Source organism: Micropterus dolomieu, linkage group LG14, assembly GCF_021292245.1.
Source record: "Micropterus dolomieu isolate WLL.071019.BEF.003 ecotype Adirondacks linkage group LG14, ASM2129224v1, whole genome shotgun sequence".
In the NCBI taxonomy this organism is placed as follows: domain Eukaryota; kingdom Metazoa; phylum Chordata; class Actinopteri; order Centrarchiformes; family Centrarchidae; genus Micropterus; species Micropterus dolomieu.
The window spans coordinates 12,164,917-12,183,286 of NC_060163.1; the positions used below are offsets into that span (position 1 = coordinate 12,164,917).

Genomic DNA, 18,370 nt, shown 5'->3' on the forward strand with positions numbered 1-18,370 from the left:
GTGTACAATTTTGTCTCTAGTGTCTTTGGACAGCTCTTTGGTCTTGGCCATGTTAGTAGTTGGATTCTTACTGATTGTATGGGGTGGACAGGTGTCTTTATGCAGCTAACGACCTCAAACAGGTGCATCTAATTTAGGATAATAAATGGAGTGGAGGTGGACATTTTGAAGGCAGACTAACAGGTCTTTGAGAGTCAGAATTCTAGCTGATAGACAGGTGTTCAAATACTTATTTGCAGCTGTATCATACAAATAAATAGTTAAAAAATCATACATTGTGATTTCTGGATATATTTTTTTTAAGATTATGTCTCTCACAGTGGACATGCACCTACGATGACAATTTCAGACCCCTCCATGATTTCTAAGTGGGAGAACTTGCAAAATAGCAGGGTGTTCAAATACTTATTTTCCTCACTGTATATGTATTAAGTGCCCAGTCCTGACTAAAGTGTTCCTACCATCATATAACAGGCAGGAGCCTCACGGATCTTCTGCACCCACTATACCAAGTCTGCAAATGTGTCTTTTCTGCTTAAATATCTTTCCACTTCTTTGATTGCGTCTGTTCATGTGTGCTCTCAGGGCCGCGAGGGCATGACGTGCTACTACCTGACCCATGGCTGGGCGGGACTCATCGTTGTGGTGGAGAATCGCCACCCCAAATACTACCTCCACGTCTCCTGTGACTGCACTGACAGTTTCAATGTGGTGTCCACGCGCGGCAGCCTCAAGACCATCGACAGCGTACCTCCTTTGCACAGGTCCCTCTCTCGTCCTCCCACACACCCACATACAACTCTGAAAGTCTTTTTATTTTTTATTTTATTAAGTTATAATATTACCTTGGTAGAAATGAACTGACTTTATAACAAGTGAAGAGATTAAATGCACTGGGAACATTTGGTACAGGTGCAGCAAACCTCCACACATTTAGACGATTAAATCTGTGTGTGTACACACACACACACACACTTAATTGCAGTGATCCCAGAGGATTAGCGCTCTATATTTCTTAATAATCTACCTTAGGCTGGTAACAGCACAGTAATAGTTGCCTTTGTTTTTCTGTTGGTCCCCATTTTCTCTGCCCTTTAAAGCCCAGTGCTTTAAAGACCTGCAAAATATTGTAGGCGCATACACACCTTTGAAATCTAGTGTTCACACATCATTAGCTTTAGGCTTTTAGGTTCTTTGGTGATCTACAGTATGACTTCCAGTCTTACAGACACTTTACAGTGCACATTAATGTCAATTTACGACTGTATCACCTAAAAGTTATGTCCCACATAATGGGAAACTGTAAAAAGTCACCATGCATGAGGGCCGTGTCTCTTAATTGCATTTCCCCCAAGAACATCATGTTATTATGTCAGTTCACTTGATAAAAACACTAATTTTCGGATGTACTTTCTCACTTGATGTTATACAATAAGTTCACAGGTGAAAGCATTTAGCAGCTCATAGTCAGGACAAGATGTAATTCTCCCTTTACTCCGCTATCCTCAAGCCAATAGAAGCCTGAGTAACACAGTCAAAGGGAGCAAGTTTTTGTTTTTCTCATTTCCTGTCACCATATTTCCTCACCTTGGTCTCAAAATAGATGGAATCAGAAAAACAAGCTACTGTGATGGGGTGATGACTAATCAAATTGTCTTCCTCCAACCCTAGCTTCAACTTTGCTGACTAAATGTTAAACAGCAATATAAGTGGCAGACATAGGGACTGTTCAAAAATTCATAACTTTTTTTCATTCAGGATTAATAGTTTATTCCTTACCTTGTGATATTTATTTTAAAAGTAGTTACATCATAAAGATCTAAACCAGTTCTTATTTAGTTTGAATAATTGTGCTGTAGTCCATCAGCCACCACAGCACCTTAACTCATGCCAATCATTTCATACAGTCCCTTGCTTCCCTACACCATACACACCATAGAAAGACAGCGCCATGTTTTGAATGCTCTCCGTCTCCCCCTGCAGGCAGGTGCTGGTGGTGCTTTCACAGCTGGAAGGAAACGCCGGCTTCTCCATCACCCACCGCCTGGCTCACCGCAAGGCAGCCCAGGCCTCGCTGGGAGACTGGACCCCCACTAAGGCCACCCACAGCCCCCAGCTCACTCCGGACATTGATGGCCTGCACCGGCCCAGGCCACTATGACCACCGCCCACCATCTCGCATACGCACAGTCTATAATCCAATAAACTGTCAGACCACTGGAAATACAGGCAAGGGAGGGCGAGAGGTGTGTGCAGTCCTAAAACATGGAGCAAGCTGTGTATTTGTGCGTCTCTTTGGATGAACACACACCTGAATGTAAAGCAGAAATGGCCAGCATTTACGTGCTATCCTCCTAACGCTCCACGCACACTCTCCCTTGCCAAGTGGATGTGCCAAGTCAGGATGAAATGAGGGAAGCGGCCACATGGAGTGACCGGGACTTACTCACAGAATAAATTTTCAGCCAGGCCCCAAACAAGATCCAGTTCAGGCTACTTAGAATTCTGGACATTTTTGGTACAAGCGCTGTAAGTGGAACAGATGCCACCCCTGAGTTTCATATGCTTGGAGACGACCCTGCTTTCAGTGAGAAGTCAGGGTGGAGTGCTGTAACTACTGAGCCATTTTTCCGGCCCACAACCTATGAGCCAATCACCCGCAACGATCAGACACTCACCCCTATGTCGTCCACAAGGACATCTGACAAAGCAGGAGACTTCAGGGGGAGTCTCGCCCAGCCCTCAGTACGGTACTTAATGAGCCAAACCCATCTTCTAGTTTTACTCATATTCATACATGTTTTTTTTGTTTTTATTTGAGAATATACACATCTGTCTTTTTTTTATATATGAGACCCCTGTTGCCGTCTTGTCCATATTTGTGTTTTTGAGGTCGTAGAAAAAAAACATCATTCATACAGCACTGTCTCTCCCCGCTCTCCATCATCACCGCTGTGCTGTCTAGCGTTCTCTGTAGCTCAGGACCAAACCCGTGATTTGTACAGTAAGCTGGAGTCGAGCAAAACCTCAAGCTGATTTTGTGGCAGGTGCATGGTGGCCAGATAGCTGGAATAGCATCTTTTTGTTGTTACAAGCCAAGCTGTGGTGTAGGGAGTAGTGTTGTAATGGGGGGTTTTAGCCACTGAAATACTGACACATCATAGAATTCCCACCCTAGTGCTTCGATAGATGTAACATATAATTTTGGCTTTTTTCCCTACAGAGAAACAACCACTGTACCTCCTTTTTTACCTTTCTCTTATTTTAATTCATTTTTACTCAGCCTCAGTTTGTAGTGTGAAGGTGGGAGGCGAATCATTACCTGAGCGGCTTTGTACTTTTGTGTTTGTTTGTTTTTTTTGTTTGTTTTTTTTGGGGGGGGGGGGGGGGTACCGAAGGTCAGTGAGTCTATTTCTCACACTTCAACAGTTTGCTAGTGTGTTGATTTACACTTTAGTGTACTTAGGGAGTAGTAGAGGAGGTAGTGGCTGTTTGAACAGTCAGTTTGCCATAGGGGAGCTCTGAAGAGGAGCTGCCAAGTTTACTTTGGGAGGGCAGGGACCATTTTTTGTTTGCTTGGGTGCAGCGCGAGCATCTCTGCCGTCCTCCCACAAGAATACACCGACAGCACATTAGCGACAGCACAGCGTCCTCGTGTTACCATGTACCATTTAGTCAGACTGCTTGCACGCATAACAAGAGAGGCAAGGGACCTCTAAGACATGTTTTTACACAAAAAATAGTGTAGTTCCCTTTCAATTTGGGTTGTGTTGTTTCAGATGATGGGCTGCCTACAGCTGTTTTACGGATGTCCTCTTAGGGCGCCAACCACTTGTTCTTTCCAATTTCTCCAGTATCAAAGCCATTACTCCTGTTTCACTAAGGATCTTTCTGTCCTCACTATGGCAACATAGGTGTTTAATCAGAGAGAGGGGAAAAGACTAATGCGGTACTATAGTAACAGGATGGAGTGGGAGACTTCAAGTCAAAGTTGGTGTCTTACTATTATGTTGTGAAATGGGGGTAAACTTGAAAGCTAATAAGTAAAATCTCTGGAGCAGTCCTACAATGAATGACTGTTTGGTAGAAAAGAATGCATTTTTTTTATGGCAAGATAATTTTTGAGTTGAAACATTGAAGTTCCCACATGAGATTCGTGATTCAGTTCTGGACTTAAGCTCAGTGACATTGAGTAAAAAAACTTTTTTTGCGTTGATGCTAGATGGCAGCACTGTGTCCCCATGCTCGCAGTCTTATTTCCTCTGCACAGCCACATCTGCCAGCGCTGGCAGACTATACTTCACGACGTCTTCAGGACAGTTTGTAAGAAAACTACTACAGCAGCGTAAGGTTTCTTTGATGAAACCCCGAAGCTGAAGTAACTGTAAATATGTTTTCCAAAGAAACATAATGTGTAATGACCACTTTCAGATGTCTGTCTGCCCTGTGTGAGTGTGTTCGCAGCCAAGTAGCTGTGAATTCGGTGTCTAATTTATTTTATAAGTGATTTGCAGGCCTGTTGCCTAATGAATATTGTTGAATACTGAAATGATGAATGGCAGATAAAGGAATGTGATAACTTATGGCTTTAGTTTGAGCCCAGAGGGATTAGCTTGATGTGAAATGAACCTGCACTGAAACACCTGCAATGACGAGGCACCTCGAAATTCAGTGTCACTGCTGGATCACTTTACATTTACATGAGATAGATATTTGTTTTATACTATGTTTGTTTGTTTTTTTTGGTCATAATTGTCATTTTGGCTCGTGCTGGTGTCCTATGAACCTACTCCTCTTCTGTGAAGTTGTGGTGGTGACTCTTTTATGCGTCATGGGTGCCCTCTGCTGCTGAAGCGGCTGCCACCTGAGAAAAGCTGGTCATTAACAGACCAGCTAACACAACGCCTTTTCTCTCCTTTGTCTGGTTCTCTCCTTGTAAATTGTATAGACTGCAAACATAAGCCACACAAAAGATAAAAACAGTAAGAAAAAAAATTAACTGACCCTTTTTAAACTTGTAAAAAAGTAAAACAATAAAAGTGAAAGTATGACGGTAGAAACAAAAAAATTAAACCTAATGCTGAAAAAAAATGGAACTCTGATGAATGTGATATATATTTTATTGATCTTTTCTGGCGGGGAATATAAATATATGTGTACAAACATTATGTACGTTTAATTTTCAATCTCAGGTTCCGATGGACCAAATAAAGTTTTTTAAATTAAAAGGCAACTTTTGTCATCATTCCGAACACAGTGTTCTCCACGTACACATTTCCATTTATTATACAGTAACAAGAAGGCTTTGTTAGTGTGTGACTCAGAAACAACCTGACAAGCACACAGACCTGTCGGAGCAGAATTTATGCTGTTGTGAATAATAAAGAGGAAGTCAAAGCTTTCAAGTTACAAATATTTAAGTGGGAAAACAGTCTGATGAAAGGATATGTATTTACATATCCAAAATGTCTTTCATTTACACTTGTTTACTGCAGTATTATTGATTCCAGAGATCCCCTTTCTGTGTTTGTTATCATTGATTCCTTTGTTCTTCATTTCCTGGCCTGTGACGTGTCTCTTCCATGTAGACTGAGTGTGTTTTTGCAGAAAATGTCTCTCCGGTGTCTTATAGTTGTGTATGTGTCCACTCCCTGTTTTGAGTCTCCACCTCTCCTTCCAACCCTCCCCCACCTTCTCCTTTTACTCCACCCCCCACTTTTTTTTTTTTTCTAAAAATGCACTTCTGTCCTCTCTTCTTCGGCCCCCGACTTCCTCCAAGGCACCCCCCCCCCCAACCCATCCAACTCCCTTACCCGCTCGGTAGTAGTTCCCCACTACTCTCAGATGCCTGGAGCACTCTGGCGGGCTCTGTGGTGTTAGGTTTTACTGACCCCAGCAGAGACACTGTGAAGGCTCCACAACTTGGTGATATCCAGCATTAGGAGCTGTCAATCACTTTCTTCAGACCTGAGAACCAAGAAAACTCAAAATCATCTAGAAGGCTCTTTGCTCGTCTGGAACCAAAGGTATGATTGCTGAAATATCTGTCCATCTCTTGCTGTTGTGACATACATCTTCTTGTTAGTCCGGAGTGTATGGCAAGGCAGGTTGAAAATGAGATAAGTGTGTGGAAAGACTTGCCATGCTAAAAACTTACCAGTGTCACGGTCAGGTACGTGACCAGAGAAAAGCAAGAACCTGCCCTCCCGTGGGAAATCTGTTCATTTCCAACCCCGTGCCTCCCTGGTGCTCTGTAGATACGAAGGAACTAATTAGATATAGCCCTTTCTATTTTGTCTGCAGACATGATAAGGCTGAATCATTACCCGGCAACACTTAATATGAAATTGAAAAGATACAGAGTTCCTCAAAGTAGAGGGAAAAGTTGTTTTCTTGTAAAACTGGAATGAGCAGCATTGGGAGTACAAAAGCCTCAGTGTGATAAAGTAAAGCATTTATTGTGCAGCTCTCCATTTAAGAAAATTGTTGCTGCGAGCTGCATGGCGTTAAATGCTATTTGCTGTGTTTTGAAGGCCAGGTTAGAAACGGGTAGATGTTTAATTTAAATAAATAGGGAAACAAATACAGACACTTGATTTAAACCAATTAGATTAATTGGATCTATAGAGAGGTGCCACCAGGTGATCACATTTCTCTCCCCTTTTATTTTCCCCTATGCCTGACCAAGTCAATAAATCATATAACATGTGGGGAAAGAGTATCTATGTTAAGGGCAGAGGCATGATGAACTCAAGAACAGCACTAGTGAAAGCTCCACTTTTTCTGAGATTTGGGTGATCCTCTTGTCATGAGAGTTTCTGTCAGGACCTTCAGGTCCGAGTGTATGTGTTGGGGCAATAACGATCTTTAGGCCATAGTGCGTGTCTGTATGTGTCCCATCATTGTATCTATGTTGAGAAAACATACCTCTCTGCCTTGAGATGTCCTGTCTTGATTGATGTATTTATACTTGCTTCACTGTTGCTTGAACATCTCATATCCTTGAAAATCCGGAGAAGCTTACTTTGTGTATTTGTATATTACTGTGTATAACTTTAACATGTTATCATGGGTTCTGAAATAGCTTGTGTGGGGCCTGGCAGCAGTGATGCATTATCATGGGCAGCATTTCAAACCCTGGTCTGGATTCTCCTAATAGCAGTGAAAACCTTTGTTGGGTCAGTGTAGTGTGTTACATGGTTGTCATTGTGCATGGGGATAAGACAAACGTCCTATCGCCGAAAATATGTCCTTCCACCAGTGTCCACATCCAGCCCTGCTTCTTCGCATTTGTCAGTCTAACCTAATGGGGGGGGGGTCTCTGTCCCTGTCCCTCACATCCCACTCACTCTGCTTTGTATCTGTCTGGCAGCATACACGCACACACACAGACTTGTAAACTAATATTATGTTTTAGAATGTCAAATGGGGCTACGTTGATGGTGGTGTGTAGTTTCAGGTACTGGCGAGATTAAGTTTAAAAGCTTATCAGATACCAAAACACTGCATGGCATTTTAGAATACTCTGTTACAGGATTTTAGAGCTCTTGGAAGCTATCCCAACAGCACTTATTATATCTTTAGACAATCACAAGGTGAACTGTAAAACCATGCCGTTTGTGTGACAAAGCAATCTAAAAGAAATGTGCGCTTGCACATGTTTGACTGACGCAGCGCCATTTAGGTCGACTTTGAGTTGTGGTCCTGCATAAGGTTCAGGTTCATCCAGTCTCACTAATGGGTGTCGTCAGAAGTGTGTTTTGTTAACCACGCCCAACAATGATGTCACAGTGTGAGTACACCTGCACGTCAGTGCAGCAAGGTGAGAAATTAAACCACATGAGTCAGCAAAAACAAGATTTGCAGGGGTTGTTCATTTACTCTTTAAATGTCTGCCCACTCTTAAAATGGGCCAAACATTAAATGATAGATGTTCAAAACAGTATAATAAGTGTTTTAATTCTTCGTTCCTCTTCTGGTGAAAACTGAACGCCACAGCATGGCGTCCCAGATCCCAGCGCTCCCAGAGTCCTGTGCTCCAGGAACTGACAGCGTCTTTTCTGTACGGTCTGGCTTTTACTCTCTGGACTCCAATGTCCCTGGCCTCTCTAAGGTGATTCTCAATAAGCTCAACATGAAGGACTACGGAGAATACAGGTAAAAACTACTGATTCTAGCTTAGAATAGCTAGTGTTAAAACTGATAAGCACAGTCGTTACTCTTCCTTACTTTCAGTTTGATTTTCATACCATCAGACCTTGATTAGTTTAACTGACATGTATGTTATAAATTGTTTTTTTCATGTAGTTGCACTTCATATGTCCCATGCTTTCACAACTTCCTGCATATGTTACTTCAGTGTCTGAAATTCTACCAAATTCTTGAACACACTTTATGCTTGGCAAATGAAATTTCTGCCTCTTGTAAGGGCTGCTCTTGAGGGAAAGCCTAAAGGAATCGGGTTCCGCAACTACAAGGAGTTGTTCCAGAACATGGAGGAGACCTTCAAGTTCTGCACCAGCTGCAACAAACTGCCAGAGCATCTCACCGAGGGACAGACCCTGAAGCGCTGTGTGAAGTGAGTGCAAAGCCACAACTGAAGTGTGATGCTTGAGAGTGAATGCAGAGATCACTGAGGTGCTCACTTTAGTGGGTGCTCCATGATGCATGATTTGCAATATTCTAGCATTAACACTTACTAACATTAATCATTGTTGACAAGGAGAATCATTTAAGCGACTGAAACCTACACCGTTCTCTGGTCAGCTGTATTATCACCCAGTCAGGACATTGTTGGGGACATTGCTGTCCTGACCAGGTCTGTCATGTGTAAAGCATTACTTGCTGTATCAGTGACATAATGATAGGCCACCAAGGTGTGGACAGCTCTACAGAGGTGGACAATGGCCAGTGGCAAAATATAGCTAAGTCCCCTGACTGTGATTCATCTCTCTGCAACTCTGCCGCTTATTAAGAGCAGCTCAATGCAGTTCATAATGTTGCAACATCACAGAGTGTATTTCAATTCAAGGAGTGTATTGAGAGAGGGTGGAATACAGTGCGCTGCATATTCTCAAGCGCCCCATTGTTTTTGTGCCTTGTTTTTCTTCTGGCTCTCTGCTTCTCTATTGCTTTCTTTTCTCAGTCTCTCTCTCTCTCTCTCTCTCTCTCTCTCTCTCTCTCTCTCTCTCTCTCTCTCTCTCTCTCTCTCTCTCTCTCTCTCACATTCACACACACACTCTCCTATGTGCATTCCCTTGAAATTCTCAGCTGCCACCGCATCTCTCAGAAAAGTAACCAGTAGCAGCAGACACAAAACAGAGCTCCTGACAAGTAAAAACCCGCAAGATCTTTTACATCAGAGTATTACGAGAAAACAGGTGCCTGTTTGTGATTTTCCATCACCTTTTTCATTCTCATTCTGATTCACATTGATCAATGAATTACTCTTAAGGTATCTCTCTGCGGAATTGTTTTTATACCTTTCAAGGGCACCTGTGTTTTCTCAGCTTGTTTTGTCTCCCTTTGTCCACTCGTGAGCCTCTTTTGGTGGATTAGTACGTCCAAAGTGTGCGATGACAGAGCATGTTGGCTGGTAAATGATTTTATGGAAATGTGAATGCCCCTAAGGCTGCAAATGATTGCAAGGTAATGTAATATAGTCTCCCAAAACACCAACCGGCACTGGCAGTCAGACCTCTAATCCAACACATTACCTCACCATCCTAATGCAAAATCCCACATCCATACAGAGAGTTTGTATAATCAGTAGCAAATTCCAACTTCTACCTTCCGCGGCTGTTTTTGCCAGCTGCCGTCTAAAACAGGACATAATTAATCTTCGGTGTCACAAGGTTGCCACTGAATGAGGGGGTCAAATATAGAGACAGTTTCTATGACTGTAAGATGCTATTTATGTCCTGGCACAAACAAGACATTCTAGCGGTTGTCCAATAATAAATGTTGATATATGTTACAACTGATGCACCCCAAAGGATTTCCACAGCTGATCAGGTAATTCATAGCAGTAGTTTGGTTTGCATCAAATACCTTAAGAGTAATAACAAGCCTTCACTGCATACTAATATTATCAGTGGTATTTCACTGATGTTCAGGTTCACAGTGAACAGTTCCTCCAGATTCCATCAATCAGTAGATATTTCCCCCCTCAATTTATCTTAGAACAGAACCGTAGGCTACAGCCATGGTAGCAGCTCTGTGAGGTTGTACTTAAGCACCTCAGTGCTTTGAGCTAACGTTAGCATTCTAACATGCTCACAATGACAATGGTAGCATGTTGATGTTTACCACATTCAACACTTTAAGCACATTAAACAGACTACCGCCTAGTCATTAATTTTCCAGGTATTTGGTACATGAACCAAAGTGTTGGGCAAAGAAATTTCAATGATGATTTCTGATGATGGCACTAAATTAAAGGTCAGGAAGCCATCAGAACTTATCCTCTGGGGATTATTTTAGTCTGGGCCATGGTGGAATGACTAACCAACCAACAGACAAGCCGAAATTGCCATCAGTTATAGTTTGGGGATATAAAGTAGAGAGTATACAACTTTCAATTGTCAATTAAAGTGCTCCTTTTGGTTTAACTTGTTTAACTTCCTTGCATAGTTGCCTTATGTTTCATTGCTGTGTGTTGCATTCCCACCCCATCTTTCACGCACAGGTGCTTGAATGTGTACTACTGCACCAAGGACTGTCAGAAAAAGGACTGGCCTCAGCATAAAAAGGTCTGCAAGATGCTGCGTCTGGTGGCCATTGACAGGCTAGTGGAGTGGCTGATGTTCACTGGTGAGCAATGAAAAGGCGGTGCAGCTAAAATCAAAACGCCTGTTTGAGTTCACAAAACAGAGAAATCACATTAATGAGATGGCATATATTAAAGCTGAGCTGCGGAAATGAAATGCCTGGGAGACAAAAACTGACAGAAAGTCACATTGCAGTGCTTATGCATTAATTTTGATCGAAGTCCCTCAGCCTTTGAATCTCTGATTGCTTTTCAAATACCATGTAAACTTGCCAGACAGACTCGACACTAATCTGTGTCCTCAGACAGTTTGTGTCACATGTATCCGTCATACATGTTCTATCACCCACACAGGAGACCTCCCATTCCCCACTGAGAAATGGTCCAAGTCAGCTGCTGAGGTTAAGAACTGGGACGACTGGCTTCCCATGCAGGGGGACCTTACGCCACGTCTGGACGCCATCATGTCTGGTGCCAACATGGCAACCCTTTGGAAGAACACAAGCAGGCCAAGGCCGGATGACTCTGACCTGCAACAGTCTTTATGGCGGATTCAGAGCGAGTTCCTTTCTCGAGTTCTCACAGTTGGGATGGCCATGCGACACTTTTGCCTTGACCCATACGCTAAACCTCTGACAATTCACTTAGCAGGGGCCTCCCACAATGAGACCATGGGAGCCAGACTTACTGACTATGACGAGCTGAACCGTATGTTTCCTGCACACCAGGGCATAGAGGTAGTCATGGTGGGACCAGAGGTGGTGGACAGCCCGATCATGAGGCCTCCTCTCAGGGCATTTGGCCCCAAGCAGAGGGTCTACATCAGCGCCCACAAGGGCCTCTACCACCAGTTCTGGGAGGATGTGGTGGAGAAAGAGGAAGCAGCCAAGCCAGATTTGGTGGTTGGATTTCATCCTGGTATGTGCATACAACATCCTACCAAACATAAACAACAAAAATTAAGAGATTTGATTGTACAACCACTAAAATCTTGAGATATACTGTAGAACTGTTTGAAAGGAGACCATCACCTCAAAATGCTTTTAAATCAATCAGTAAAGAACAGAATGATCAATCCGGCTTTTAATAGAAACTGCTCAGCTTAAGTGGTCAGCTGTCTTGGAAAACCGGTGACTTGTCTCCATTTATGCTCATTTGACAATTACCTATTTCAGAGAACAGAGCAAGTAGGAGATGTGTCACTCTCTAGATCTGGCCTATTCATTAGCGCCAGGCTTTTATTGGGGATTTGGGTGATTAATGGGAGCAGCTGGGAAAGAGTTTGGCTTCTGATTGCTGGACTCAGCATAATGTCAGTAAGCTGCCCATTTGAAAGGGGAGTCGTAGTTCCCCCCAGTTTCACTCTGACGACCATTGCAAGCCGCGGTCGTGTGCAAAATTCATTTGTTTAAAACAATTTCCCCATCCCTGCCACCATTTTCAGTCTGAGGATGTGCAATGATCTGGCTTATTAAACCTTTATATCTTTAATTATGATACAGTTCATAAGTTTTGAATGCTGCAATGCTTTTTCTCCACTTCATCACAAAAAGCACGTCAGACTGAACGGTCTTGATATCTGTCCACTTTCACAGACATTCACCTCATTAAAGTGGCACTATAAACCTGCACCTCCTAAGCTGTTGCACTGAATCAGCTCTCTGACCCTTTAACCTGCAAAGCAGCAGTAAAGCCACTATCCATCCGCATCCATGACCCCTGGCTCAGTTATCACTGCAGGCCTCACAGAAGCTAAATATACAGGAATCAGTCATCCTGCACGTAAACTGCCTAGCTGCCTTTCACACCTCAAAGCTGGCAGAACACGGCATTACTACACTGTTTAAGTGATAGGGAAGCAGGCAGCATGACAAAATGAATAAAAAGGACGGTATGTGTATGTTTGAAAGTCCAAAAGAGAAAGAGAATGAGAGAGGAAAAGCTGCTAGAAAGCAGTGAATCATTGACACTGACCTTGTAGAATAAGCGAGGGAGGGACATGTCGGCTGTCAGCTCTCACAAAGTAGATGGATGTGGGCTAAGTAATGTCATCCGTACAAAGACAGACAAACTGAAAATGTGAGCTGCGTAAACACAAACACAGATAGTTGTTTTTTTCCCCCCATGAAATAATTTTATTACAACTAACCGCAACTTTATCCACTATTTGGTCGAAATTTGCACTGGAACCAGGCATTATTGCAGTCATTAACAGTCAGACTGTAACATGTCATTGTCACCTTATCTCCTGAAGGTCTAAACGCTGTTAAATGATTTATCATCATGAGAGGTGTAACCTCATGGCATGCATTATTCAAATTAAAATCGTCTCTTTTTTGCGGTGTTGCACTGTTTGACTTCCTTGGAAAAACATGGCAGGCGGTGGATAACATGATACCATCTGTGTGCCAGTATCACGGGTTTTACAATTCTCTGCCTCTGTGGCATGCTCTGAGCTCCCCAACACACTCCAAACCAGTATACACACCAGTATGTACCAAACAGCTGAGGCATAAGTCATAGCTTACTTTCATATTTCTCACATGCATAGTTTTTTCCTAGATGCAGATTAAAATGTAATCTGTGATGATATCGTTCAGTTGGACAAACTAATAATGTAAGACTTTATTAATCAGCGCAGGGAAATTCTCTGTTTGCTACTCTCCTGGTTTTGTCTCACTCAAGGGCATTTAAGCTGGAGGGATTTACAGTATTTGCTGCCATGGTGGCTTGAACCTCCAGTCATGTGTTTGAAGGTCAAGCTATTCACCACACTACCCTGCTGCTCAAAAGAAAAAAAACAAACATAGTATTGATATGAACCAGAGTCAAGGGACGGCGACATTTGTCAGGATTAAATACCCAACGCAGCATAGATATTGCCAGACTGCTGCACTGCAGTGTCTCTGTGTATATGTGAGAATGTCAAACATTTACACAAGATTAACTTTGTAATATTGACTGATAATCAGTCAGTGACACATCCAGAAGGAAAGATGTTCTAGCTAACAAAGAGAAAGACGTGGCTGGGGACTAATCAAGCGTAATCTTTTCGATCTTCACCTCAACCTGCCTTTTTCCTCTCTCTCTGTAGAGACTTGTATGGTGAGAAACAAGCCAGCTCAATAACTGCTTTCTAGTGTCTGTGTCGTTCAGCTGACTTATTCAGGGAGGTACTGTATGTTTCACAAGTGGTGTTTTAAATGAAAGGCCCTGAAAATTTATTTTTTCAATCACCTTCTTACTATGATTGATGATATCCTGCATGAACACACTATTCTCTGCCAAAGCAAGAGCAGTTTTGGTTACTTTGGATTATTTCTCACTCTTCTTTGGGCTCTTTTCACTGGGTTGAAGTTGGAGAAAAAAAAGGGCGACGTCACATTCAAACATGCAAATATCTGATTACATTTAGGGGCTGTTTGTCACTGTCGATCAAATCTGATCAAAACATCCCTCAAACAATCCTGATGAAGAAGATTAGCTGAGTTTTTGAGCATTAAACTCTTTTAAAGTTTTTTATTTTCCCAGTCTAACCATGCTAGACTGGGAAATGTTGATGGGTTGATGGGTTCACAACTTTTTTCCATCCAACAACAGCTCTCTCTAGTGCTGTTATGAGGTTTACATTTGTGTTTTTTGTTAAATGTCTGAACTACTGGATGAATTAAGAGACATTCATGCCCTTCTTAGGATGAAATTAAATTATGTTTGGGATGTTTTATCTGGCACCGTATCAGGTCAAACTTTCAATGTGTCCAATACTTTTATTTATGACTAAATACCTGCAAAACTAATGACGTTCACATCAGACTCTGCTGTACTTCGTGTTTAGTGAAATATTAGCATGCTAACACGCTAAACCAAAATGAACATGGTAAACATTATGCATGTTAGCATGCTGACATTTAGCTCAAAGAGGCCCTGTAGTGGCACAAAATACAGCCTCATAGAGCTGCTACGTGGCTGGTCTCTTGTCTGGTGTCTTGTTTTAACTTCACTACCACTAGTCACTACTACCATGACTATCAGCTAATCTAATACAGTTATAGTGAAAAGCCAAGTTAACAGTTACATGGATAAGAGATCCTAAACAAATCTGATGCTGGTTATTTTAACATGCTGGTTGTACAACTTCTGGTGGTCCGTTTAGTGTTCACACATCACATTCAGGTTGACAGTCAAATTGTTTTTTTCTCTCTGCTCCTGTCTATTTGTGGGCCTTATTATGTATCCCTAACACATGAGTTTTTATGTGTTTTTAACACAGGGTTCCACGCTAACCAGGGTCTGATAGAAGGTTGGCTGCCCACCCTTCTGCTACTCAGAGACTATAACATCCCTTCCTTCTTCACTGTGTACAGGTACTGTAACTCTGAAACATATAACATATAATGTTTCACATTTTAAAGTGGGGATAATAACATTCCTTGCCTTTTGAGCAATAGTAAATATTTTAAATTCTTTGTGCCAGAGGGACTAATTAACTCACAATATACCATCTGCTATCCAAACCTCTTTGAATAAGAAATGTTATACCTGATGAATATTGAAACTGTTCAACCTACTGCACCTCCTCCTTCTGTATTATTGTATTTTAAACCCTTCCCTCCTCTATGGCACAATTGTTGTTCACCCACATATCATGTTTGGTCTCCCTACTCCTCACCTACCTGACCTCATCACTACAGCTCTCACTCTCAACACAGTTATCGTTGCCCATGACCCACATCACACCAATCTTTCCGCACTTCACACTCCTTCCCTCTGGTGGCAAAAAACAGTTTCCTGTTTGTGCAAAGTTGGAGAGAAGATAAATTTCTTCTGCTGCAGGTGCTCTCAGCAAACTCCCCCTGTAGACTCTAACTTAATGATAGAGCAAAGTCATTGATGCTGTTCTCTTTCTCTTCTGTTGATACTGTTCCTCTGTACTTCCTCGCAAAGTGTTTTCTTGTGGGTGGATGTTAAAATAAGTGTTTGAATAGATGTTTAATCTCTCCTCAGTCTCTCACAAGGACAACAACAAAAAAAACGTACTTGATTAACCGATTCCTTATCTCTTTGTCTCCACAGCGAGATGGAGCTTAAGTGCTCACTCCAGATCTTGCTGGAGTTGGAGATGCACATCAGGGACAGTGGACCCAATCCATTCACCTCACAGAAACCGGAGCAGGTCCAGTCCTGCCCCAACAAAACCCCAGTCTACTGCAACTCTCACTACATCTGTTTCCAGGGACTGCTGCCTCAAGAAGACTTAGCGCCTAGGCCAGACAATTAAGAGGCCATCATAAAGAAAAGCCTGTTTGGGGTGCCACAAGTCCTCCACTTTAAAGATGTGGTTTTCAAAATTGTAATGTGGGACTTCCTGAGGTCCTTGGAGGTCTTCCTGCATCCTTTTAGAGATGGACTTTGCTAATCTGTGTTGCCACTTGGTAGATATGGATACATGAATGAATAATGAATGAATTAATAAAGTTTTATTATTGTGTCATTTGTATAATTAAGCACATCCCGCATGGGTTTACAAGACACCAAATTCAGTATAGCCAAGCCCACAGTACAGCATATACAGCATCAAACATGGATGCTGAACCTTCTTATTTGGGGCAGAGAGTGTTTTTCATAGAGAAACAATGCACCTTCAAGGGTGCAATAGAGCACAAAACGCTGTTCTTTCAATTCTGAAATTATCTATGTATGATACAGATTATGGAAATCACTCAAAGCTCATTATTTAAGATGATGGCACCTGAGGGCACCAGCATGGCACTACGGTTTGTACTCTGTGTGTGCCCTGAGGTGGCATGGTTATTGGATATAAAGGGCTATGGGTGTACATACATAATGAGACCAAAATTAGTTCAGTCACCATTTGACGGTTCCCAGTAATTTGTTCTGCAGCTAGATCTATTCCCAAATCTCACAATAGCTGCATGAAATCAGATCATATGCATACTACTGCAACGCGTGATCTAAATGAATAAACTTCTTTTTTTTTGGTTGAGATTCTGACATTTGTATCTGTTGCAGGACTTTAAATGCTGAATTTGCGTTCTGGAGTATGTACTTGCCCTAACATGTCTACACTCATGGCTCTGTTCATCCTGTGTTCACGCTTCCTTCACCTAATCACCATGGATTTGTCCTTTTTAATAGAAAATATAATAGCTCTTTTGTGCTGAGTGGAGACTCTCTATGGGCAATCATGCCTTTTCTCTAACTCACCAATGAAAAGGCCAACAAGCCAAACAGCATTTGTTTGATTATTGTTAGGTGTAGGTTATCTTGTTTATTTTTGTCTTTAAGAGAATCATCTCTTTTAGTTTCTGAGTTATTTTATTTTATTTTATATTTAGTTTAGTCTTTATTTTTGTTTTATGTATATTGTATGATTTTAAATAGTTGTTTGTTAATTAATAATTGCTGTTATTTTGCGTGGACCCCAGGAAAACTGACGACCACTTTGTGGAAGCGAATGGGGACCGAATCAGAATCAGTTTTATTGCCAGGTATGTGTACACATACAAGGAATTTGACTCTGGATTGTACATTGCTCACGATGTGCTTACTCATACAAAAATACAAAATCACATTAATAAAAATAAAATAAAATCAGACACAGCCTCAGTGTAGACAACACAAATATACACACTATGGACAAAAACAATATAGACATATTGACAAATAGTGCAGTGAGCAGAGTGCAAAGGATGCAGGAGTATGTACATGTCGGAGGTGGATGTGATATACAGGTACATATACATGCATACATGTACACAGTGCGATGAAGCATAGTGCAAAGGATGCTGGAATAAATAAGTATAAGTATTTTGTGCAGGAGTTATGACTTGAGGTAGGTGGATTTGGTATACACTATCTACAATATGACAATTTAATTTAAGAATAAAGACTATAATTTGTTTGACAGCAGTTTTCAGTTTTATTCAGAGTTGATAACTAATGCAATCCAAAAACAGCATGAGCCACCATGGGCTTAAAGGTTACCATGATAGATGCAACTGCCTGTTGCCTGAACATTATATGCTTCACCTACTGCAAGCCTATTAAGGGATTGCATTATATTACAAGACATGGACAAATCACAGGATTGTACCTCTGTAGCAGCTTTAAAACTGCTACTCAATGACTACAAAACTACTATTTCTGCAAACATTTCAAATAATGGTTTGTGATATACATTTCAGCTTCCAATCAAAAAGAGGAATAGCTTAGCAGTAGTCAAGTTATAATTGGAGTTAGTCTTTTTCATGTTTTAAACAAATCTTACTAACCTAAATAGGCTGTGTGTACATCACAATCCTGCCTTTCAAAATAAAAAGCGGGTTGCCCTGTTGCTAGTTGAATAAATGTGTGAAAATACATAATAATGCCAAATAATAACCCTGATACACCCGTGTTAAACATACCGTTACATCTCTGTCTGCATGTGTTTCTTGTTTGACTTCCTGAGAAGAGGAAATTGATATTGCAACAGCTTTTACAGTGTGACACCTCCCTCTAGCGGATAAAAGCACACAGAAAGTGGAGTTAATGTTGTAATTACATTGGGGCCCAGGGCTTTTTTAAAATATGATCCTGCTG

The 18,370-nt window shown here is 41.6% G+C and overlaps 2 protein-coding genes across 5 annotated transcripts in view; both read left to right on the forward strand.

Annotated features, from left to right (window-relative positions):
* Positions 1 to 5,228, forward strand: part of capn15 (calpain 15) — a 43,142-nt gene extending 37,914 nt beyond the window's left edge. For all 3 annotated transcript variants that reach the window (XM_046068638.1, XM_046068637.1, XM_046068636.1), the window contains 2 exons: positions 586 to 764; positions 1,984 to 5,228. In XM_046068638.1, the coding sequence (XP_045924594.1) occupies positions 586 to 764; positions 1,984 to 2,161 (357 nt within the window). In that variant the 3' untranslated portion in view covers positions 2,162 to 5,228. The remainder of the gene's footprint in view (positions 1 to 585; positions 765 to 1,983) is intronic.
* A 713-nt stretch (positions 5,229 to 5,941) lies between these two features.
* On the forward strand, positions 5,942 to 16,256 carry LOC123983253 (putative protein MSS51 homolog, mitochondrial). 2 transcript variants are annotated; one of them, XM_046069440.1, is made up of 7 exons: positions 5,942 to 6,026; positions 7,999 to 8,157; positions 8,429 to 8,578; positions 10,688 to 10,812; positions 11,123 to 11,686; positions 15,039 to 15,132; positions 15,842 to 16,256. In XM_046069440.1, exons 2-7 carry the CDS (start codon positions 8,000 to 8,002, stop codon positions 16,044 to 16,046), a joined length of 1,296 nt encoding a protein of 431 aa, XP_045925396.1. In that variant the 5' UTR covers positions 5,942 to 6,026; position 7,999; the 3' UTR covers positions 16,047 to 16,256. The 2 variants fall into 2 exon arrangements, with proteins under 2 accessions (XP_045925396.1, XP_045925397.1); XM_046069441.1 differs by lacking the exon at positions 5,942 to 6,026 and adding an exon at positions 7,775 to 7,822.
* Positions 16,257 to 18,370: the final 2,114 nt, after the last annotated feature.